We start from the raw sequence: 25,201 nt of genomic DNA on the forward strand, positions 1-25,201 counted from the left end.
AATTAGGCGTGAGGGGGCGGAGGAAAAGCATGCCGTTGGACACAGGATAGGAACGTGAATGGGGGCGGGAGCTCACGCCGGTGCACTGCTTGTGTGTGTGCACTCATTACGTGCGTGTAGAATGCGAAAGGGAAAATTAGTACAAAAAGTGTGCACAAAAATACGCTCAAAAATTGACAAAGAAAATATAATATATTAATTCTAGATATCGATATTTTTGCTTAGGGATCGATACCTAAAATTTCATACACTGGATCAAAATATCGATATTTTGGTATCGATCCGTCCATCCCTACAACTCAGCGCGGCGAGCGCGCAGAGAAAAGAAACCGACGCGCAGAGGAGTTGAAATACGGAGCGAGAGCAGGAGGGGGTAATTGAGCGGAGTCGAGATACGTAGCGAGAGCAGGAGGGGGGAAATTGACCTGCACAGAGTAGATTTTTTTTGCTCAATATTATTTTTCTGTGCTCAAAATCTACGATTGCTCGCTTAAAATCTTTAACTGCTCGCTCAATATAGTTTTTTGCGCTCGAAATCTAGGTTATTTTTACTCAAGTTCCATTATTGCTCGCTCAGAATAGTGTCAGCAATATAACCCCATAGAAAAACGTCCCTTCCGTGTTGCAGTTTCATTCAAATAAAGTGCGTATGAGATGCAGTAAATTAAGGCGTCCACTAGATGATGCTAATAAGACGTAAAAGAAACTCAGGTATTCAATCACAAAACCCATCAATCTTTTATGCATAACAGAACACCGTCATTTTGATTGGGTGGGCACGACTCACGTCTGGGTGGGCCGTGCCCACCCTGGCCCCCCCATACATCCGGCCCCGTTCGGTTGACAAACCATTTTTTCATGACGATGACGTGACGAGCTAAAAATGTGTCTTGGTGTAGTCAACCTGCAAGGAGCCGCGCCGAACGACGCGATCTGTCTTCCTTGTCCAGGTCGGGACTTGTACCTGCGTGAAACCTCCCTCCCAATGCTTTCAAGAATGTGCGCTGGAAGCTAAAGGTGCTAGCTTGGGCTTTTGGCTTTGTGGTCATGCACTTGCCTGCCGTGCTAGATGCGTCATATGACGCGGCTCCTTGCAGTGCTCCCCCACTAAGCCAAAACTCTTTAGCTGCCAGCGCACCCTCTTGAAGGCATCAGGAAGGAAGTTTCTATGCACCGCACACAACGGGGACGGATCGCGTCATGCGGCGCGGCTCCATGCAGACTGGTTATGTTGAGAGACGAAAACAATTTTCGTCTGACGTGAGTACAGCAAGTCCAAAATGCGCCATCATTTTCGTCGTATGTTCACGATGTGTGACATTTTCTCAGCCTGGGTAGTATCCGTGTTTGGTTGTGTCACTCATTTGACGTGCTGCACTCCCCCAGTCCCTCCCACCGGTGTCCTCTTGTGATGGCCATGGCAGTTTATTTATTTGCTTGATTGATTCACCTCCCTCTCACTCGCCATCGAGTCAGGAGGGCCTGACCCCACCACTGCCCGAGCGGCGACAAAATGCGCGAGGGTGATATCTCCCGTCTTCGCACGAGCCACGACGGGAGGACCGCCGATGGGTATATAAAATGTATAGGGGAAAAGTAAACAACTAAAGGGAACCGTGGCGTACCCAAAGTCACGAAATTACTTTCACTTTCGTGACTTTCTGTACTGTCAAATTGTCACTACTTCCAGGAGAGCAGTAGTGACGGCATAAACAGTTCACTTGAGGAAATGAATCCATTCCGGTTCGTTCAGTAAAGAGACTCGTTCAAACAAATCATTAAACGAATCGTTGCCCCCCCCATCCCCCACTTGCCCAAATGAATCGTTCGGTGAGTAAACGGGAAGTGACGTTGCCAAACAAATCCCAAAGACTGCTTGGCAATATAACTGAACGGGAAGTGACATTGCTTGGTCCTTCGCCTTCTAGCACACAGGCTCCTCATTGGCCACTCGTCGTAGATTCAGAACTCTTTTCGCTGCCTCGTCTCTCCCCCGCTGCTGCAATAGTGAGAACAATTGAAACGTTTCCAGTGTATTAATTCAAGTTTTTTTTAATTGTTCGATGATTTTTAAAGGCAATTATTTTAAGTTAGGTTTTTAATGTTCTCATTCAAAACAACATTTTAAACAAAGAAGTGAAAATGATCAAATTTAAAAAAATTGATGTCAAAATGAGCGAAACTATTTCAAGTGTACTCATGACATTTTCTTTTAAATTTGTGAAAAACCTAAGTTAACCCTTTTAAGGGTACTTATTGAACTCATTGGCTGCCATTGAGGGTGCTTAAAGTCCAATCCTTTTGGACAGCCCCTCCCAGTACAAATGGATGAAAACAACTGCCAGCAGTTTAGTAGGAACGTCATAGACCTTCCCCTCGTCACTGCAAAGAACCCGACGACGATCTCCTCAAATTCTGTGAGCGAGACTGCTTTGCCCCTAGCACCGACACCTGGTTCTCTTGCAATCATCGGAGCGTACCTGAGACCGAACTAAATCCGTAGGAGACCAAATGGACTCAACGTCTTCAAATAATGAACATTTGGAACGACTCTCCCTTGTTGACGCAAAGAACCAAACGTTGTTCTTATTCCCATTTAAATCTGAAGAAAGACACAAACAATCGGTGTTGAACATGAACTTACATTCTGATAAGCAACATTGTTTAGATCTTACTTGACAGTCTTCAGGCTATAGCTGGGATCCTCTTCGATCCTCAATAAGACCCTCTTTTCTTTTTCCTCTATTCGATTGTTGATGAGAAATAACTTTTGAAGATGGGAGGGGTTTAACTTGAAAGCCTCGGCCAAAGACACACATCCTTTAATGGTGATCTCGCATTTGGACAGACTGCAACAAATGAATTCATCGCCTGAAGTCAAGAAGGGAACCTGCTAAAAGTGATGAAGGTTCTGCTGAAAGTAACATTGTTTCTTGCTTTTTATTGACTAATCCAGCACGGTAGGTGAGCGCGCTGAGCACTAAGCCAAAAGCCCAAGCTAGCTGCTTTAGCAGCCAGACTATCTATGACGACATACTATCAAAATTACAGTAATTTAAAACACGGGTAGCAACGAGGCAAGCAAAAGCTGAGCTGCGGTCGCGTGACAACAGTGAAGGGGGCAGAGAACTGTCACTATATGGAGGCTTCATGGCAGCGATATTTACCTCATATGTGCACAGAAAAAAAGAATATTTAGTATGATCACCATAATACTGATTTGCAATGAAACCGTATTTTCATGTCAATTTTTTCCGAGTGTTTTATTTTTTTTTCGAGTCAGAGCGTGTCGAGTGTTGGTTGGTTTGACAAATTATGTCAATCCGTCCATCATGTGCTACTCAAGCGCCCAAAAACAATGCACACGGACACGGGAGATGTCGCAATATGTCTACCTTTTTTTTAACAGACTAATAAGAGTAGATAGGCGACATCGTAAAGAGCAAACAATTATTTCTCGTCAGCATTTGACGATCTGAGATGCGGGGACGACAGGGGAGCTGACCGGATTATTTTATTTATTAATACCAGTGCAAAAATTCAATACGATCATCTTAATACTGATGTGCAATTAAACTGTCAAATATAAAAATATAGTATTGTTTTTATTTCAGAGCAGCACATTTGACAACTAGCTATTTACACTTATAGTTTTAACAATAGTGACCAAAAATAATAGTGATGAGCATAAAAACAAAAATACAACAGAGCGAGAGGTAAATATGATGTGTTGGTCGTTCCATATTTAGAAAATAAACTTTCGATTTATTTTTATTTTCGTGACAGCAAGCATGCTGCGTTGGCTGGTAGCAGCAGCATTGTATATGTGATCAAGAACATGCTAAAGAAAGTCTGTGCGCCCCCGACCCCCACTACCCCACAAAAGGAAAATGTTTGACCGTGTCCTAAATCGAAATGCAAGTGTAGTAACTACAAAAATATGTAATCATATTATGATAAATTGTGGGTTCACAATTAACAAAATTCACCCTTAGGTTCATTTTGTTATTAATTGTATAATTAAAAGGAAAAAGTAAGTGGAACTTTTGACACCGGAAATGCTGCTGTCTGGCCTCGTCTTAGATGTGGACTTCCGCCCATATTTCAGACTGAATTTGGACAGCACGTGAGCAACATCGTGTCCTCGTTCCTCATGCACTTTTGTCTGTTCCACAGGTCAGTATTCACCAATGTTGACTAATTTTGAGTCAAATGTAATTTTGTTGTATTGATTGTATGTTAAGAGCAAGTATGATGGTCATTTAAGAAGTTTAATTGACAAAAGAAAGTGAAAAGAAACTGCGTTCTCATGGCGAAGTGGTAGCAACGGCTATTTTGCCCTCTGCTGTAGAATTGTAGATTGCGATGTCGATTGCGTCATACAAAACTTGTAGTCACTACTCTCCCCCCTTTGTTTAATAAATGTATATAGCGGACATGTTGTTTAGTAAAGGTATTTAGCGAACTTTCTGTACATTATCTGTGTTGTTCAAGAACGTGTAAAATGATTATTTGTTGATGTGAAAAGAAAAGAGTTGACAATGAAACCGTTATATTCGTCCGCGCGCGTCCCCTTGTGGCGAAAGTATGTTGTACAGCTGAAAAGGACAACAAATGTCAGTTGTATCCATCACAGTAAAGCAAGACTGTTATTGGTTGGAAGAATATGTATTCTTGTAAATGCAAATATTATTTTGAATAGATTTTCGTTTTATTGAGCATGAAGACATTCAATTTAAGCGGATGTGAATGTGATGTTTGAGTCATTATGTGGAAATTAAAAAGACTGAATTTGGACAGCACGTGAGCAACATCGTGTCGTCGTTCCTCATGCACTTTTGTCTGTTCCACAGACTATTGTATTTGTTGTCTGGTACCATTTTTGGGACCCGTAACACAAGCACGAGCCATGACTTTGAGCCCATAGAACTAGGACAGACGACGCGGAAGTTGTCCCTCGCTTTTGCAGCAGCAGGAGGGAGACGAGGCTGTCTGTGAAAGCAGACTGATATCGCCTGTCACTCATTTCTGAAACTACGACGAGTGGTCAGTGTGCAAGAGAGGGAGGGACCAAGCAATGTCACTTCCCGTTCAGTTATACTGCGAAGCGGTCTTTGGTGATTCGTTCGGCAACGTCACTTCCCGTTCACTAACCGAACGATTCATTTGGGCGGGGAGGGAGATGAGGGGGGCGAACGATTCGTTGAACGATTTGTTTGAACGAATCTTTCTACTGAACGAACCGGAATGGATTCGTTTACTCAAGTGAACGACAGATCCCGTCACTAATACTCAAATACTGCTTATCATTTCTTTTTAAAAGTCATATCAGAGTCGTGTTACTTGGCATTGTAATTCTTCTCATTGTATTGGAGACTCGACCTCCTGATTTTCCTGCAGTTCAATCAAGTCAACAAAATGTAACGTTTCCAGTGTATTGATTTAAGTTCTTTTTTCATTGTAACATGATTTTTTAAAACCTTTATTTCAAGTTGGGGTTTTATTGTTCTTGTACAAAACAACATATTGCACAAAGAAGTGAAAATGATCTAATTTAAAACAACTTTCAAAATGAGCAAAACTTTCAAGTGTACAGATGACATTTTCTTTTAAATTTGTGAAAAAACATAAGTTAACCCTTTAAAGGGTACTTATTGAACTCACTGGCTGCCATTGATGATGCTCTAGAGTCCAATCCATTTGGACAGCCCCTTCCAATACAAATGGATGAATACAACTGCCAGCAGTTTGGTGGGAACGTCGTAGACCTTCCCCTTGAACTCCACCTCCATGTGGCTGCAAAGAACCCGACGACGACTTCCTCGAATTCTGTGAGCGAGGCCGCTTTGCCCGTAGTGCCGACACCCGGTCCTCTAGCAATTGCCAGAGAGTACGTGAGACCGAACTAAATCTGAAGGAGACCAAATGGACTCGACGTTAGGCCTGTCGCAATAACAAATTTTAGTGTGCGATAATTATTCTCATAAATTATTGCGATATGCGATATTATTGCGCCCCCCCCCCCAATTTTTTTTAACCAATTTACAATAACACAGTGCGAATACAGTATATATTAATAGATCAAGTACACCCATTTAAACACAATTAATATTTACTCTTAAATTCAAATATACTTTTTAAGAAATCACAACTAAAAACAATAGACCCTGCCTCTTAAGTAAAAAACAACAATATTGATACCGCACAGAAACACAGAATAAATAAAATGTGTTTAATTAAAAAAAATTGCACTTAATAACTTAAGCATTTAATACGAATTTTGATATGGGGGACACGAATTTTGAGCCGATTCAATACATTTAATACTCTGTAAAAAAAAAAAAAAATTGTATTTTTTTTTTTTTTTTTTTTTTTTGCTAATGAGCAAAAATTAAATTGCCGTCATATAAACATGCATTTTAGTGCATAATATTTACGTGCTTACTTCTTACTGATATGAAAAAAAATTGTATAAAAGTGCTGAGAACAATCTTTACTGTTTGTAAAGTGAGGCAGGGCACACCGTTGATTTCTACAGCTCTCTTAGCAGCTAGGTTTACTACATGAGCAAGACATCCTATTTATGGTCCGAATCCATCTGTGTCACGTACTGAATTAACAATATTTGCAACATTATCTATAGTCACTGGTATGGATTGATTTGGCCTTCTTAACCTCATGTGACAAATGACAGTTTAGAATTCAGCGATGTAGTATATGGACTACACGTCCCATAATCACTCTGGGCTCACGTAGCCAATGGCATGGAACGTAGCACATCTAGTTTGCCATTTCATGATATCTAGTGTGTGCGCGCAAGCATATGACGGCTTTCATAAACAGGACGAGTTTGAAGCACAGCGCTCTTAATTTCATTCAGCTGTTCGTTGTCAAAGTGAGGTTATTCGTAGCAGCCAAATCGGTAACAATGTTTTGGCGGACTTCGTTGTAAATATCCAGCGTTGTGCCGAAAAATAGCCGCCCCGCGTGAAATGTCACTCCTGACGGGAGCGCCCACACGTCAACAACACCGGCGCGCCATAGATGGTCCACAGTCACTCCGGGGCACTGACGCGGCCGGTATACGTTGAACAATAGGATATAATGGGAACGATTGGCTCTGGCACTAGTTTTTGCCGGACCTGGAACGAAGATGCATTTTGCGCAGTTGGTAACGAACTTTTAACAGCACGTCTGCCGCACGCGCGCACACACGTGCACGTGAGGCGATAAATCGCAGCGGGAAAATTACCGCCTTCATTTTTATATATCGCGCGATAAATGGAATTATTGCATATTGCGACAGGCTTACTCGACGTCTTCTAATAATGAACATTTGGAATGACTCGCCCTTCCTGACGCCAAGGACCAAACGTTGTTCTTAGACCCACAGGTTAAATCTGAAGAAAGACACAAACAATAGATATTGAACATGCATTTACTCTCTGATAAGCAACATTGTTTAGATCTTACTTGACAGTCTTCAGGCTATAGCTGGGATCCTCCTTGATCTCCAATAAAACCCTATTTTGTTTTTCCTCTATTTGGTTGTTGCTGAGATTCAACTCTTGAAGATGGGAGGGGTTTAACTTGAGAGCCTCAGCCAATGAAACACATCCTTTACTGGTGATCCCACAGTAGGACAGCCTGCAACAAATGAGATGATTCCCTTTAGTCAAGAAGGGAACCTGCTTAAAGTGATAAAGGTTCTGCTGAAAGTAGGGGTGCACGATATCCATTTTTTGAAACCGATATCGATAACTTCCTGCTCCTCAAGGCCGATATGATATCCGATAATCTATATATTTAATTTTTCAATGTATATTCACCTGAGATTTTGAACAAATGTAGGTCAAAAATACTCGTGGCTGATTGAGCATAGATTTGCCTTTGATCAATCAATCAGTCAATATCATTGACGATGTGTTTCCCGGAACAATGAGCACCGATCCTTAACAAACATAAACCCAACAGGTATTGTGCTTTGTCCGCAGATAAAACATTTGGTGCAACAGGAGAGGAGACTTCTTTCGTCTTGGTCCATGAAACAACTTTCTTCATCTGGCAGTTACATATCAATAACTAAAAGGCCTCTCAAGAACTTGCAAGAAAATGCAAACATTTGCGAATTGCCATAGTAAGGTTTATCACTCAGTGAAGGAAAAATACTGGATATACTGGTACACTGGCAAAACAGGAGTGGAAACCAACGCACACATCCCAATCCGACAATGCCAAAAATATTATGAATAGGTCCGATAACATATATTGTTATCGGATTTATTGGGATGACGTCATAATTCCTATTATCGAACCAATAATGATCGGACCGATAATTATCGTGCCTGCCTTTTCCTTGACTGATACAGGGTTGATGCGGGTCATTAAAAAGCATTAAGTCATTAAATGGATTTTGTGAAAATTGGGGCTTTAAAAATGATTAAATGTTTCAAAGCATTTCGAACTATGTAAACTTGACAGGATTTTTTTTTTAACATAACTGATTAGAGTTGCTGCTAACGGCATCACTGATTCTTTTGATTAGTTGACCGGGTTCATTGAAGATTATGAATTGAAGGACCCCCTTACTTGAGGATTTTTAAGATGCAATGTGGGCTGGCCAGTCCTTTCGAGAGGATCTCAACCCCTTCGTCTGACAGATCGTTCCTGGTCAGGTCCAGCTCTTGAAGATGGGAGGGGGTTACCGTCAGTGCCTCAGCCAATGAAACACATCCTTTACTGGTGATCTCGCACTGCTCCAGACTGCAACAAATGAGATAATTGCCTGAAGTCGAGAAGGGAACCTGCTTAAAGTGATGAAGGTTCTGCTGGAAGTAACATCGTTTCTGCCTTTACTAATGCAGGGTTGATGCGGGTTATTAAAAAGCATTAAAAGTATGAATGGATTTTGTATAAATTCAAGCCTTAAAATGCATTAAACTAAATGTTTGAGGCATTAAAAATAATGTAAACTTGACGGGAATTTATTATTTTATTTATTATATAATTTTTTAGAGTTGCTGCTAACAGCAGCAGTGATTCTTTTGATTAGTTGACCGGATTCAGGGAAGATTACGAACTGAGGGACCTCCTTACTTGAGGATTTTTAAGATGGAGTGTGGGCTGGCCAGTCCTTTCGAGAGGATCTCAACCCCTTCATCCGACAGATTGTTCCGGGTCAGGTCCAGCTCTTGAAGATGGGAGGGGGTTACCTTGAGTGCCTCGGCCAATGAAACACATCCTTTATGGGTGATCCCACATTTGGACAGGCTGCAACAAATGAGAAAATTGCCTGAAATCAAGAAGGGAACCTGTTTAAAGTGATGAAGGTTCTGCTGAAAGTAACATTGTGTCTTCCTTTCCCTTGACTAATACAGGTTTGATGAGGGTCATTAAAAAGCATTAAAACTGTTTTTTGTGAAAATTCAGGCCTTAAAAAGCGTAAATGGTGTGATACTTGTATAGCGCTTTTCCACTTTTTAAGGCTCTCAAAGCGCTTTACACTACATCGCCATCCACCTACTGGTGACGCAGCACCAGGAGCAATTTGGGGTTCAGTATCTTGCTCAAGGATACTTAGGCGAGTTCATCAGGTGAGAGAACTGAACCCACATGCTCTGGGTTGGGGGACAACTACTCTAATACTGAGCCACGCCACACCCTAAAAGATTAAAATTTAGGGAAACTTGACTGTTAAAAAAAACGTCTTTTTTTTTTACATAATTTATGAGAGTTGCTGGTAATAGCAGCAGTGATTCCATTGAATAGTCAACGGAATCCATGGACGATTATGAACTGTTAGAGCTCCTTACTTGAGAACTTTTAAGATGCAATTTGGGCTGGCCAGTCCTTTCGAGAGGATCTCGACACCCTTGTCCGACAGATCGTTGTATTTCAGGTCCAGTTCTTGAAGATGGGAGGAGGTTACCTTCAGTGCCTCGGCCAATGAAACACATCCTTTACTGGTGATCCCGCACTTGTACAGCCTGTAACAAACAAGATAATTGCCTTAAGTCCTGAATGGAACATTGGTTAAAGTGATGTAGGTTCTGCTGAAAGTAACACCGTGTCTGCCTTTTCTTTGACTAATCCAGGGTTGATGCGGGTCATTAAAAGGCATAAAACTTATTAACTGTTTTGTGAAAATTCAGGCCTTAAAAATAATTCAACTACATGTTTGAGGCATTAAAAATTACGTAAACTTGACGGGATTTTTTTTTTGTTTTCCATAATTTATTCGAGTTGCTGCTAACAGCAGCAGTGATTCTTTTGATTAGTTGACTGGATTCATGGAAGATTACGAAATGAAGGACCTCCTTACTTGAGGATTTTTAAGATGCAGTGTGGGCTGGCCAGTCCTTTCGAAAGGATCTCGACCCCCTTGTCCAACAGATCGTTGTAGCTCAGGTCCAGCTCTTCAAGATGGGCGGGGGTTACCTTCAGTGCCTCAGCCAATGAAAAACATCCTTTGTGGGTGATCCCGCTGTTGAAAAGACTGCAACAAATGAGATAATTGCCTCAAGTCCAGAATGGAACATTGGTTAAAGTGATGAAGGTTCTGCTGGAAGTAACATTGTGTCTGCCTTTTCCTTGACTAAGGCAGTGTTGATGCGGGTCATTAAAAAGCATTAATGGATTCTGTGAAAATTCAGGCCTTAAAATGCATTAAACTAAATGTTTGAGGCATTAAAAATAATGTAAACTTGACCGGAATTTATTGTTTTTTTCATTACATACATTATTAGAGTTGCTGCTAACAGCAGTACTGATTCTTTTGATTAGTAGACCGGATTCATGGAAGATTACGAACTGAAGGACCTCCTTACTTTAGGATTTTTAAGATGCAGTGTGGGCTGGCCAGTCCTTTCGAGAGGATCTCGACCCCTTCATCCGACAGATCGTTCCACCTCAGCTCCAGCTCCTGAAGATGGGAGGGGGTTACCTTCAGTGCCTCAGCCAATGAAACACATCCCTTACTGGTGATCTTGCACTTTTCCAGACTGCAACAAATGAGATAATTGCCTGAAGTCGAGAAGGGAACCTGCTTAAAGTGATGAAGGTTCTGCTGAAAGTAACATTGTTGTGCTGTCCTCATAACACGTGACATGTGTTGCTCTACAGCCAGCGAACCAAAAAAATGAAACTCCCCAGAGACAAGGCGTACTTTTCTTGGGTTTATGGAGGTCTCAAATTGTTTGTTGGTAACTAAAATACAAATGAATACATTCAAAATGTAATCCGATAATATCTTCCTACAGGTGAGTAGCTTTGCACAAACACAACAGAATGTCTCAGTGAAATCAATGGATAGAGAAAAAGTTGGCCTAAAACAAAAAATACATTTTTCTTTCAAACTCAATATACAAACGAAAAACTTCCAAAGACAAAGGTTAGCCTAGGTTTAGCTGGCAGAGCAAGTTCGTCGATGTTACTTTTATGCCTCACAGGCACTGTGAAACGTGCTTGAAAAGAGGAAAAAAGGTTGGTGTCAAAGATCGCTAATTGCGGCAGATGCTCTGGCCCTCGGTATAAATGCACGTTTGCTGGAAAAGGAGGGGTCTCACTCCCAATGCTTTTCAGATGAAACCTTTGGACAACAATATTTATATTTTAACTAACGTATACAATTTTAACTAACCTATTAACTTATTAATTCTTTATCATTTTAACACAAAGGCATGACAGTCGTGTCTGCCTTTTCCTTGACTAATACAGGGTTCATTCGGGTGATTCAAAAGCACTAAAAGTCATAAAATGGATTTTGTGAAAATTTAGGCCTTGAAAAGCTTTAAACTAAATGTTCGAGGAATGACAAATTATGTAAACTTGGCGGGAAAACATTTTTTTGAATGAAAATGAGGTAATTGCCTGAAGTCGGGAAAGGAACCTGGTTAAACTGATGAAGGTTCTACTCAAAGTAATATCGTGCCTGCCTTAGGGCCAAAATATACCGGCCGTGTTGACTGCGCACTACGCAGTATGTAAAAAATTGGCAAAATACACCGGCTGCCCACAGCTGTGGTCCGGCGAATTGGAGGTAGATTTCTAAGTGGAAGAGCTCCTTACGAGAGGACTTCTAAGTTACAGTGTGGGCTGGCCAGTCCTTTTGAGAGAATCTCCACCCCCTCGTCCGACAGATGGTTCAAGCCCAGATTCAGATGTCTCAGGTTGGATGGAGAACTGAGAACGGAAGCCAGCAGGTGACAGCTGCCTTTGTCCAGGCGACATCTACTTAGACTGGAGAACACAGGAAGGAGGAAGTCGTGAGAGTGAGCCAAACCTAACTTCTGCTGACTTTAGTCCGCAGCCTTGAATAATAATAACAGATTTTATTTTAAGATACAAAACAAAACAACAAAAAATAAAGTTAGATTTTATTTCAAGATACAAAACAAAACAACAAAAAATAAAGAGCAGATTACAAAATCCAAAGACGTTATGCATTTTATTTTCACGTCACCAACATTACTTGTGCTTGATGGAGGCAGTGTTTGTTTTGGATGTCATCAAGAAGGACGTTCATCTCGTACGATGGGTGAATTGTAGTGTTTTTTTTTTTTTCAAGATTATAGATTGGATTTAACCCAAATTTTAACCCTTTTGAGATTTTTCAAGATTTTGCATCTCCTACTGTTTCAGGACTAACCTGTTACACTGACCCAGCTTTTTGTTTGAAATTAGAGTTAGGCAACAATTAATGTGTTCATCTCAAGTAATAGCATGAAGTCTTTGCAATGAATCACACTGTCATCATCACTTCAAAAGTAGCAATAGACGTGGTTATATAGTTATCTTTCCACTCGTCCAAACAGCCACGAGTCAACTTCGCCATCAGTGCTAACCTTTTCCGGTTTCTTAACTTACTCACTCACAGACATTTTTGAGAAACCATCGTTTTTTGTTCATTTACGATTATTTTGGCTGATCTGTCAACCACTACAGAATATTGTTTCATGGCTACAAAAACTTGAAAAAGAACAAGTCAATTCCAATGTTTCATAAGTAAAAGAAGTTTTTCTACACTTTTCCATTCTTCAGTTATGAGCAGTGCTGTTAATCTTACTGAAAAAAAGTAATTAATTATAGTTACAAATTACTTCTCCCAAAAAGTAATTGCGTTAGTAACTCAATTACCTGAATGTAAGAGTAATTAGTTACTTGGCAAAGTAATTGGTGATAATTACTTTTTTTTTTCCCTCAAAAAAAAAAAAAAAAAAAAAAAAAAAAACATTGGCCACACTATGTGAAGTTTTTTGTGAAGGTTTTTGGTACAATTGGCCCGAGCCCAATTCTTTACCCTAATTTACCCTTTACCCTGAATCAACTGTTAAAAGTTGTTAAAATTGCTCCCATTATTGCATTTGTTCCCTTCTCTCTACTTTCGACATATGAAAGTTTTAAAACTGTTTCATCATTTAAAGATAGATTCAAGTCAAGATTTTGCTGATTTAGAAGTATTTTAGATAAAAAGTTACTTAGGTTCGCTAGGAAGGTTCTCTACAACAGAGCCGTCCTAAAAAGTCTACTGCTTTAAAATGGCGGCTGTCTACTAACGCATTTAGTGCCATGCAGTGTTGTTAATTTTACTTTAAAAAAGTAATTAATTACAGTTACAAATTACTTCTCCCAAAAAGTAATTGCGTTAGTAACTCAGTTACCTGAATGTAAGAGTAATTAGTTACTTGGCAAAGTAACTAGTGATATATATATATATATATATATATATATATTTTTTTTTTCTCAAAAAAAAAAAAAAAAAAAAAACACAGGTCACACAATGTGAAGCTTAAAGGGTTTGGGGGACAATTGGCCCTAACCCAATTCTTTACCCTCCGCTTAACTAGACACAAGGGTATTGCGATAACTAGCTAGTAACCTTTGCTATGTGTGGAAGTCATTTAAAGTTGTAAATCAATCGTTAAAGTTGTTAAAATTTCTCCCGTTATTGCATTAGTTCCCTTCTGTCTACTTTAAACATGTGTAAGTTTTAAAACTGTTTCATCATTTAAAGATAGATTTAAGTTAAGATTTTGCCGATTTAGGAGCATTTTAGATTAAAAAAAAAATTACTTAGGTTCGCTAGGAAGGATCTCTACATCAGGGCCTTCCTGAGAGGTCTACTGCTTTAAGATGGCGGCTGTTTACAAACGCATGTAGTCCTTAAAACATGTTGGCAATGCAGCAGTGTCTGTCCTTTGCATCTAGTTCTATAATATGATATCTACCGTGTCATGTGGGCGTAGTTTGTCGGCTATGGCTGCAGTCAGGTATTATTGGAGCCACCTAGCATCGCGGTTGCAACGGCGTCTTCCCCACTCCTGCTCAGCTCTCGTCCCCGTGAGTCCGTTTCTCTCAGACTTTTTTTTTTATTCAACCAACTTAGTAACGCATAGTAACGCACGCCTTTCCCGCCTCAGTAACGGTAACGGCGTTGCCAAGATGAGAAAAGTAATTAATTAGATTACTCATTACTGAAAAAAATAACGCCGTTAGTAACGCCGTTATATTGTAACGCCGTTATTAACAACACTGGTTATGAGCAGTTAAAAATCCTCAATTCTTGTTTCTATATGTTTTTGATAGTAAACGTAAGTGTTCCGAAAAATATATAAACACATCTTTGGGAGTGAATGAGTTAATTTTGTTTTGTTTTCAGATTTGCTGTCGCGTTTTCCTATAAGCAATTCTTTTTTTATTTGATTTTTTTTGTGTGTGTGTGTGTTCCATTTGTTTGTTTTTTTTTATTCATCTGTTCTGTGATTTTTTAACGTTTAGTCATTTTTAGTTGTTTTGTTTGTGTTTTGTGCACTTGTTCTTGGATTTGCCTTTGTGCTTTTGGAATTTTCGGACTCCACTTCATTTCACTTTAGAGAACTTACCTTGATTTTTTAGAAGCCTTGACCACCAACAGTAGCTTTTCGAGCCCCAAAGGCGATTGGGAGAAGCTGGCAAGATTGAAGGACTTCATGGTTTCATCGTCTGTCAGTAAGAAAAAGGCCAGGGCCGACCACATGTCATTTGACATTTTAAGCCAGGACAGACATCCTGAATCTAGTTCCTGCTGGATCTGCTTTAGCAAGGAGTCGTCCTTCAACTCGTTTAGGCAGTAGAACAAGTTGACATTCTTCTCTGGAGTGTTTCGTTTGATCCTTTTCTTGATCAACTCGACTGTCTCTGACTTGCTTTGCCCGCAGTCCTGAGGAGCCTTCAGGAGTTCCCCCACGAGTTCCTGGTTGCACGGCAAGGAGAGGCCAAAGAGGAAGCGGAGGAATAGGTCCAGGTTTCCTTCACTCTCCGAGGCTTTCTGGAGAGCTGACTGGTGGACCTTAGTGATTGTCCTCTGCTTATAAGTCATGAATATTTTATTCCATACTGAATCCTGCTCTGAACCAGCCAGAATGTTGTTGTTGTCATGAAAAAGGCAAATCATCACGTGTAATGCGGCCATATACTCCTGGATGGTCAGATGAACGAACTGAAACATCTTCTGTTTCTTTCTCCTGAGCGGAGGGACCTCCTTAAAGACCTCAGTGAATATTCCGGAGTGTTTTGCAGCTTGACTGTAATCAAAACCGCTGTCCACCAGGTCTTTCTCGTAGAAGATCTGACAGTTATTCATGGTGTGGTCAAAGGCCAGCTTTGCGAGTGCTTTCACGTCAAGGATGTACTTATTTGTATTTCTCTCCTTGGAGTTTTCCAGTAGGTGACCTATTAACGCTGAGTACATGTCAGTCAGCGTTGTGGGAAGCTCTCCCTTCTTCCCTTTGTCTAAATGATGCTGAAGAACTGTGGCGGTGAGCCAGCAGAAGATTGGAATGTGGCACATGATGAAGATATTTCGAGATTTCTGAATGTGCTCAACGACGTGCTCCTTATTTGGGAACTTTTTCCTGAAGTACTCCAGCTTCCGGGAATCGCTGAATCCTCTCACCTCTGTTCTGCTGTCTATGAGGTCAGAGGGGATATCGCAGGCTGCCGCGGGCCGCGTGGTGATCCAAACCCTGGCGCACGGAAGCAGGTTCCCTTTGATGAGATACGCCAACAGTACCTCCAGCGGGTAGCTTTCCCTCACGTCCATGTCCACTTTCCTCACTTTCTTCAAGTCGATTTTGAAGTTGCACTCGTCCAGTCCGTCAAGGATAAACAAGATCTTGATCCCGCTGCTTTCAAAGTCCCGCTTCCCAGAAGTTTGCAGGTTGACAAATATATTGTTCAGTCTCTCGCTCATGTGCCTGTCTCCGCAGACAAAAGTTTGGATCAGCTCGACCAACGTAAAGCTCTCCCCTTTCTCCATGTTTAACTCGCGGAAAGTGAAAGGAAATATGAAGTCCACGTCCTGGTTGGTACAACCACTTGCCCAGTCCGACACAAACTTTTGAATCAGGAAGGTTTTTCCTATTCCTGCAAACCCGACGGTGAGCATCGTGCGTATCGGTCGCCGGTTCCCGTCAGGTCTTTTGAAGATGTCGCATGGCAGGATAGACTCCTTTGCCGCAGTGGCACTGGTCTCCATCTGAAGGACCTCGTGCCGCTCGTCGGGGATGACGTCGGCCCCGTAGGTGACGTCCAGCTCCGTGTAGACATCCTCCAGAGACTGCTGCTTCCAGCGCTCAGTGGTGCCCTCAGATGCAAAGCTGTATAAACCCTTCAAGTGTTCTTGCAGGTTCCCCTTCAATCGGTTAATCTGATTATCATCATGGACGGAGACGACGGCACCTGCAAGAAAGCAGCAGTTACCCATTATGGAAAAAATATAAACACCTTGCAACCAAGCACACAGCCACAAGTGACATGAATAGGTAAATGTCCCACCCTCACATCACAGACAATGACAGACAGTTTCTATGTGTGAATCAAGGCACTTTCTCTTCCTATCTGTTAAGGACAAAACAATTCCACTGAACATCTAAAAATTAATTGATAGGTTGACTTTTATGTGATATTCATGTGTGAATTTCGAAATAGTTTGAAAATGGCTATTCGTTAACAATAGAATATATATATTTTTTTCATTTTTCAGATCGACCGTCTGCCAGAGCTCCAAGGGCTGAGAGGGCGAGAGGTACAGCCAGAGGCATGAACAGAACCCCTCCCAGATGTAAAAGATGACGTTTCATTTCATTGAAATGAATAGAGAGTGTGATTTTTCGAGTTTTGCGATAATATTGTGGATTGTTTACACAATATTGTCAAAAAGTGTCGTTTTTGGAATGTAAATGACACCGTGTTCATTTGCTCAGCCTCGATGTGCAACGTCAAATCGAAGCTAAGATGTTCAATTTTAATGATTAGTTGTCAAAACCTTACTGAGATTAATAGTTTACCAGTCATCAAGCAATGTGTGTGATTTTCTATATTTGGCATGTGAAAATTTTCTTCGACTTAAACTGGTGATGACACTTTCAAAAATGTAAGAAATTTCTGGGAAAAAAATTCATGACATTTGATGATTTAAGATTTAAAATATGTGCAACAAGGCACCGTTTTTGGGGGGTGGTTTATAAATACTGATAGAAAAATCAAGCCCTAATTTCACAAAAATTGCTCGGAGTGTAAAAGGTTAAAAATGAGATAAATCCCTCCCGTTCTTTGAGATGCGGAGACAAACACCACGCCAATGATTAGTTGGAGTAGCAATTTAATTTTATGATGTAATTTTTATGATAAGTGAACTGTTTTTAATTCATATAAACTGCTGTCATGTGCTGAAAAAAAAATCAATGTACTGTTTGAACTGATCAATGACTTTTTTTTTTTTTTAAGAACCTAAGGATTTATTTTAAATTCTTAATTATTTCTCATGTTTCCCATGTGTGGCTCAAAATGACCTCACCTATTGCTCCAGTGATGCATTCCAGAGAAATAAATGAGATGAGGAAGAGCTATTGATGAGATTTCGATAAGAGCTTAGCATTCTCAGATATGTCTTGGATCAGTGTTTTTCAACCGGTGTGCCGCGGCAGACTAGTGTGCCGTGAGAGATGGTCAGTTGTGCCGCGAAAAGTTATCCAATATCGCATTTTTTTTTTTTTTTACGTCGTCGGGTGGAGTTTGTAACAGTCACCTCCTTAAATGGTCTTCCTCCCGACATCCACCACGTGGTGGCGCTGCTTTATTTACATTGAATATGTCCTTCTTCTGTTGCTGGCTTGCTGCTTACTTTTATGTTGGCGCGTGTGTGCAAACCGCTCAGCTCCCGAGTCACGAGTGGTCAAGGTGGATTTATTATTATTTTTTTGTGAATAAATGTGCATAAGTGGAAGCTTCTTCCCTTTTTGTTACTTTTATGCACGCATCCTACTTAACAAGTACAAGTTGCAGTATGAAAGGAGGAGTAGGTATAAGCTTGTGGTCGTGTGCTAATGAGCAATGTATTGCTGGTGTCGCGTTCAAGGACTGCTCAGATTTTTAGCAATCAGCTACCTTGCTGTCCGCAAAAATGTGGACCCCAGCACGTCGACTTTACATCATTTGATTAAAGTCGTCTAGTGCCGATATACACGGAAGTGTCCCTTCCATTTCATCCATTTGAGACCGTCAATCCTCCCCGTGTTTTATTCCAACATATTGTTGAGGACAGCAAGGTAGCTGATGGTTAAAAATCCTAGCAGTCCTTGAACGTGATGCGAGCAGTTGCATTTGCTCTCCTTTCAAACCATGCCGATGGAAGAAGTCGGCGTGATGTCACGATAACGTCATCTCGCTTAGCAACGTGTCGCCATTTTGAGAAGGGGGCACGCACAGGTAAACATTCATAGAAAAACGTCTGAAATTCATATATTTCAGGTGTGTTCTGCGTCATTTTTCATAAAAACGTCATAAACACGGCTTACTATTATCACGAGTCACTGCCGACAGACGCGAGGAGGCGATACAACTTAAAATTTGCGTGTACTGGCCTGCGAATCTGCCCTTACAAAGTCGCAGCTGATAGCCGGATAAAAAATCCAAAGGAATTGCCTGTAGTGGAGTTCGGAAACATCTACAACTATCTCATAAAGTCACTCAGTAAGTTGACCTTTATCAATTACGTGGAATATGTACTTTGTGAAACTAAGAAAACTGGTAGTATATATGGAGTGATTATCCCAGCATTATTTAGCCGTGAGCACGTCACGGCAAAATAACCAATTCCCACCAGGCCAATAATATACCGATTGACCGATCAGAGCAGTTCACGGCAAAAGAAAAATAACTTTGCGAGTTGTCGGTTCCGGTAATAATAACCACTGCCCAGTCTATTGATTCCTAGCAGCTAATTAGGGCAAAAAAAAATCGATTAACGTTTACTCACCGGTAATAAAATGTCGGCTGCAAACGTAAATGTGCTTGGATTTAGGTTCCCACAGGGTAGAATAGTCCACGGAACCGTCTTCTTTTATTGTTCCTCGATTAATTGCTTTAAGCCATTTGTTTTTCGGAAGAATGAAGAACTTCAAATGCGGCTTCGAACTCTTCCTTGTGTGACAACCCGCAACACAGTAACTTTTAGTCATTCCGACGTAAAAAAGACCGCAAATACGACGAAAGTTCAACACGTTTGTATTACAACGCACGACAAAATAACTGCTTGTGACTGGTCTTTTGCCCCTATTTCAATATGGTGACGCTTTGTTGTGGCCGGTGACGTCATTAATCCCCGGATGTCCAACTTTCTCTATTGACTATTTTGTTCGCCTCCATGAAAGCACAGAGAGAAAAAAGGCAACTTTTTTGAGAAACACTATAAAGGTAAATGAGAAAGCCCTCAAAGCCAGTTACTTTGTTCTTAAACTTGTTGCTGAATCCAAAAAGAGGCAATATTACCTGCCTGCAAAGCCATTGTCAGTGAAATGCTTGCGATTAAAGACATTTCTAAAGTCCCCGTCTGACAATTCTGAGCTTTTCAAGCCTAACTGCTATAAAAAATAAAAACAGAGACTAAGAGCTGTTGACGAAGATTCTTGGAAGGATATCGGCTTTGTGTTCATCCATACAGGCTCAAGTTTCACACTGAGTAAGTATAAATATTAAATGATTTCATAATTAAATATACTGTACAGAAAGTAATTTGGGAACAGTTTTGGTTTGTGGTGTGCCGCGAGATTTTTTCCCATGTAAAAACGTGCCGTGACTCAGAAAAGGTTGAAAAACACTGAACAAAGTATCTATTGTTCCTAAGGGGTTCTTTGGAGCAACAGAGCAGCAACAAATGATCACAAAATGAGAAGAAATAGTTATGTCTCAGGAGTTGAGATTGTGAAATAGATGAGCAACAAAATTTTCACGACGGGTCGTTTCATGGTTAACTTCCACAGTTTTAAAATCACCTGCTTTCTACCGCGGTAAGATATGTCGGGGACTAACCTTTTATTTTCAGCATGTCACTGCGTAGCTTCTCGGCCAAATTGTTGTTCCCGATCTTCTCCAGAATCTTGACGGTCTCATCCAGAGTGTTCTCGGCGTGCTTCTTTATCAGTTCTTCAGCAATGTACACCCGGCAGGCGTTTTCACGTATGCATAGAGGCAGGTCCGTGTGGAACCTGAATTCCTCGAAGTCTTTCTCCCCCAGCTCCTTCAGCGTGTTCAACAGCAGTTCCCTATGTCTGCTGTCCAGAGCCATCCTTCGGACTTATATACACGTGAGGGAGTTGACCGTCGATCAGATATCTGCAGACGACAACTTTTATTGACTTATTGTAACTTGAGCTCATAAACCGTTTGAGTGACGTGACGCCAAACACAAATGTCTGGTCAGTCTTCTTCATTCCTCTTAGCAGTGGTCGAATGAAACGAAGAAAAAGTATCTTTCATTTCTGTACATAAGTACATTCATGTGTATATACTGTGGGGAGAACAAGTATTTGATACACTGCCGATTTTGCCGGTTTTCCCACTTGCAAAGCATGTAAAGCCTGTAATTTGTATCATAAGCTCTCTTCAACTGTCAGAAAATCACGGTGTATGATTTTTAAATAATAAATTTGCATTTAATTGCATGAAATAAGTATTTGATACATCACAAAAATCCAACTTAATATTTGGTACAGAAACCTTTGTTTGCTATTACAGATACCAAACGTCTCCTGTAGTCCTTGACAAGGTTTGCACACACTGCAGCAGGGATTTTGGCCCACTCCTCCATGCAGATCTTCTCCAGAGCCTTCAGGCTTCGGGGCTGCTTCCGGGCAACACGGACTTTCAGCTCCCTCCATGGATTTTCTATCGGGTTCAGATCTGGTGACTGGCTAGGCCACTCCAGGACCTTAAGATGCTTCTTACGGAGCCACTCTTTAGTTGCCTTGGCTGTGTGCTTTGGGTCGTTGTCATACTGGAAGACCCAGCCACGACCTATCTTCAGGGTTCTCACTGAAGGAAGGAGGTTGTCAGCCAAGATCTGGCGATACATAGCCCCATCCATCCTCCCCTCACTACGGTGCAGTCGTCCTGTACCCTTGGCAGAGAAGCAGCCCCAAAAAAATGATGTTTCCTCCTCCATGTTTCACGGTTGGGATGGTGTTCTTGGGGTTGTACTCGTCCTCCTTTTTCCTCCAAACACGACGAGCCGAGTTTAGACCAAAAAGTTCAATTTTGGTCTCATCATGACCTTCTCCCATTGCTCCTCTCGATCATCCAGATGGTCAGGGTTAAACTTCAGACGTGTCTGGACATGCACTGGCTTCAGCAACGGGACCTTGCGTTCGCTGTAGGATTTTAATCCATGACGGCGTAATGTGTTTCCGATGGTTTTCTTCGAGACTGTGGTTCCAGCTCTCCTCAGGTCATTGACCAGGTCCTGCCGTGTAGTTCTGGGCTGATCCCTCACCTTCCTCATGATCAGTGATGCCCCACGAGGTGAGATCTTGCATGGAGCCCCAGAACGAGGCAGATTGAGCGTCAACTTGAACTTCTTCCATTTTCTAATAATAGCTCCAACAGTCGTTACCTTCTCACTAAGCTGCTTGCTTATTTTCCTCTAGCCCATCCCAGCCTTGTGCTGGTCTATTATTTTATCCCTGATGTCCTTACACAGCTCTTTGGTCTTGGCCATTGTGGAGAGGTTGGAGTTTGTTTGTTTGAGCATGTCTTTTATACAAGTTCAAACAGGTGCAGTTACTTCTGGTAATGAGTGGAGAACAGGAGGGGTTCATAAAAAAGAACTAAGAGCCGAAATATTTACTAGTTGGTAATGTATCAAATACTTATTTCATGCAGTTAAATACAAATTTATTATTTAAAAATTATACAATGTGATTTTCTGGATTTTTTGTATTAGATTCCGTCCCTCACAGTTGAAGAGAACTTATGATACAAATTACAGACCTCTACATGCTTTGCAAGTGGGAAAACCAGCAAAATCGGCAGTGAATCAAATACTTGTTCTCCCCACTGTATGCTTCAGTACAAATATGAAGTAGTACTTTTTACTTTTACTTCAATACATTTTACATCGCATATACTGTATGTACTTTTTACTCCACTACTTTCCAAATTGTCGCCTGGGTGACGCATTACTTTTGATTGTTTTCTTTTTTTCTCATTGTTAATTGATCGCGGCGCGATCGATCAGCCCCGTGCAACTGTACCTTAACTGAGCACTAGAGATAGCAACAGCCTTTCCAACAGCAGTTCTTCTCGCTGTCGAGAACCATCCTTCCTCCTTGTTAACATGTGAGCGAGGAGACCTGTGAATGACAACTTTTCATCGCTTATCGTAACTTCAGCCTGTAAACTATTTGAGTGACATGACGCAAAAGGCATTTGCCGGGAAAACTACACACATTGCTAACTTTTTTTTAGCTACAAAATGACCTGTTAAGATGTAGAAAATATTTCAAATAACAACATGTCTTACTATCGATTTATCGTTTCATGATTTACTATCGCAGTCCATTACGACTCATAACGAAACTAGCATGTTTATATGACTTGGTATCTGGGGAGATACCGAATCAACTTCCTTACCAACGGTACAATTGATCGACTAGCAAAAGCTGACCAACATCTGACCAATCGAACTAAACTGAGATCGCATGAAATAATAGCTGAACAACCAACCCAGGAAGTGACCGACTGAAGGAAGAAGCTGTACTTACGCGAGCTTCTCGTCTCGTCCTTGTTGTTGTCTCTTCACCGTCTGACTGACTCACTGCATTCTTTGCAAAAAGAAAGGAAAAAAAGCTGAAAAAACCTCGAATGACCCTGCATTGTAAGGACACACCCACATCGCTGTGTGCATGTTTGCGTACACATGCGTGCATGTGAAGCAAAAGCTCCGTGGCGTCGAGTATATTTTTACCGTCTGAATTTGGTATATTTTGAGACATGATTTATAATGTTGCCCTCGGTATTACCCAGGGAAACCAAGACATCGAAAATCTATGTACAATGAGGAGGTTTCTTTATTACAAACTGCAGTTGTAGAAAACACTGACAGAGAGTAGAGTTGGTATGATAGCGTTTCCCCCGAGAGGAGTGGCTTTTCTGTTTTTTTTTTTTTTTTTTACAGTTCCTTCCTTTGGAGAGAAGTCAAACAATGGAGCATCACCTTACATGGGTGTTTTGAGCCAGTGGCATTTGTGGGACTTTTCTGAAACAGGGGCCACATGTCACCCTCTGGGTCCAAATGTCACTGCCAGTGGCGTTCCTAAAAACACACTTCAAAAAGCACTAGTAATTGGTTTAGGAGAAAGCACTGGAGACTTCTAAAGTGAACAGCAATGAGTCCAGACCTGAAACACCTGTGGAGAGATCTGAAAATGGCAGTTTGGAGAAGGCACCCTTCAAATCTCAGAGACATGGAGCAGTTGGCTCCAAAAATCTAAAATTCCAGCAGAGCATTGTAAGAATCTCATTGATGGATACCGAAAGCGGTTGTTCACAGTTATTTTGTCTAAAGATTGTGCTACCAAGTATTAGGCTGAGGGTGCCAATACTTTTGTCCGACCCATTTTGAAATTTGGTCAAATTGGGGGTCTCAGAGCAGAACTCTTAGTCACCAGAGCAGTGTTGTTTTTGGCAGCCATTTTAATTTCAATCTTAGTTTTCGCCTTTCGGACGACAATACTTATTAGTCTTAGTCATAATTTGGTCATTTCAAAATGTGTTTGTCTTTGTCTAGTTTTTGTTGACGAAAACTCATACTAATTTCATCTAGTTTTAGTCGACTTTAACTCAATATTTTCGTATGTAAAATTCAAAAGTTTCACTCCAGAAATAAGGAAGATTTACAATGAAAAATGACATACGAGCACATATTGTAGCATCTACAAATCTATCACGTGATAATACACACTCAGCAGGAAAACGGTAGGCTACATTATTTTCAATTAGTTATACCCACCTGGACGCCACAACCTGTATGTAAAAAAGTTGTCCGAGAGTTGAGGAGGACGCCCGCCGTTAGCAATAGCCTAATGGTAACGTTGATGTGAATGCTATGCTAACGCAACGAGTTACATTTAGCACTCAGCACAGACCTTACTAGGCTAAAACAACATTGCATATTCTTTGCTGCCAAGATAAGAAGACAAATCTTACTGTGTGTGTCTCAAAACAAGCAATGGGGAGACTGGAGAGGACACTAGGCTAGTGGGTGAGTTGAGAGGTCGCAGCACGTCACATGAGTGAGACAACCAGGCAGGCTAATGACACAATAAATGTCACACATTGTGAACATGCGACGAAACTATTGCGCATTTTTGTCTCGTCGGACAAAAACTGGCATTATTGTCGTTAAGTTTTAGTCTCCCAAGATACATTTATAGCTCGTTATCGTTTCTTCATCGTCATGAAAAAAGTTGTTCGTCAACGAAATATTTTTGTTAGTCTTTTTTGACGAAAACAACACTGCACCTGAGTGTTTTCTGCCACAACTTTCAAAATTGCCCGATATGCATGTCTGATACATCATTGGAAAGCTTAAAATCTCAATTTTCTTGGGGAAGACAAATTTTGAACAGGAGGGCATTTAAAAAAATAATACTAATAATAAATTAAACAGCAAACCTCAATCTGGAGGTGAGAGCGTGAAAGAGCAGAATTAAAGATGCTCTGACTTGAACGAGATATTATCGCATACTTACCTTGTTTCGATACAAAAACTCCCCCCCAGAAAATGGATCACCGAGTGTTAAGACACATGTATATGGGGTGGGGGTGTCTATTTATGCTATATATAATAATCGTCTTGGCTTTCTCTACTTTCTAATCATTACTCTCC

General features: G+C 40.9%; 1 protein-coding gene and 1 non-coding gene across 4 annotated transcripts; one reads left to right on the forward strand and one right to left on the reverse strand.

Annotated features, from left to right (window-relative positions):
• Positions 1-998: 998 nt before the first annotated feature.
• Positions 999-1,139, forward strand: LOC130928390 (small nucleolar RNA SNORD71). Its single transcript, XR_009066675.1, has one exon. It is a non-coding gene; the product is annotated as a small nucleolar RNA SNORD71 (small nucleolar RNA).
• A 713-nt stretch (positions 1,140-1,852) lies between these two features.
• Positions 1,853-23,423, reverse strand: LOC130920705 (NACHT, LRR and PYD domains-containing protein 3-like). Of its 3 annotated transcripts, XR_009064205.1 has the most exons (13): positions 22,566-23,423; positions 20,347-20,649; positions 14,880-16,716; positions 12,067-12,237; positions 10,827-11,000; positions 10,322-10,495; positions 9,813-9,986; positions 9,097-9,270; positions 8,590-8,763; positions 7,474-7,647; positions 5,665-7,400; positions 2,676-2,849; positions 1,853-2,602 (listed from the first exon to the last, which is right to left on the reverse strand). XR_009064205.1 is itself a non-coding variant. In XM_057844098.1 (11 exons), exons 2-11 carry the CDS (start codon positions 20,600-20,602, stop codon positions 7,382-7,384), a joined length of 3,327 nt encoding a protein of 1,108 aa, XP_057700081.1. In that variant the 5' UTR covers positions 20,603-20,649; positions 22,566-23,423; the 3' UTR covers positions 5,279-7,381. The 3 variants fall into 3 exon arrangements, 2 of the variants coding, with proteins under 2 accessions (XP_057700081.1, XP_057700091.1); XM_057844098.1 differs by lacking the exons at positions 1,853-2,602; positions 2,676-2,849 and having other exon boundaries at positions 5,279-7,400; XM_057844108.1 differs by lacking the exons at positions 1,853-2,602; positions 2,676-2,849; positions 5,665-7,400; positions 7,474-7,647; positions 8,590-8,763 and having other exon boundaries at positions 9,103-9,292.
• Positions 23,424-25,201: the final 1,778 nt, after the last annotated feature.

This window comes from Corythoichthys intestinalis, chromosome 1 (genome assembly GCF_030265065.1).
Source record: "Corythoichthys intestinalis isolate RoL2023-P3 chromosome 1, ASM3026506v1, whole genome shotgun sequence".
NCBI lineage: Eukaryota > Metazoa > Chordata > Actinopteri > Syngnathiformes > Syngnathidae > Corythoichthys > Corythoichthys intestinalis.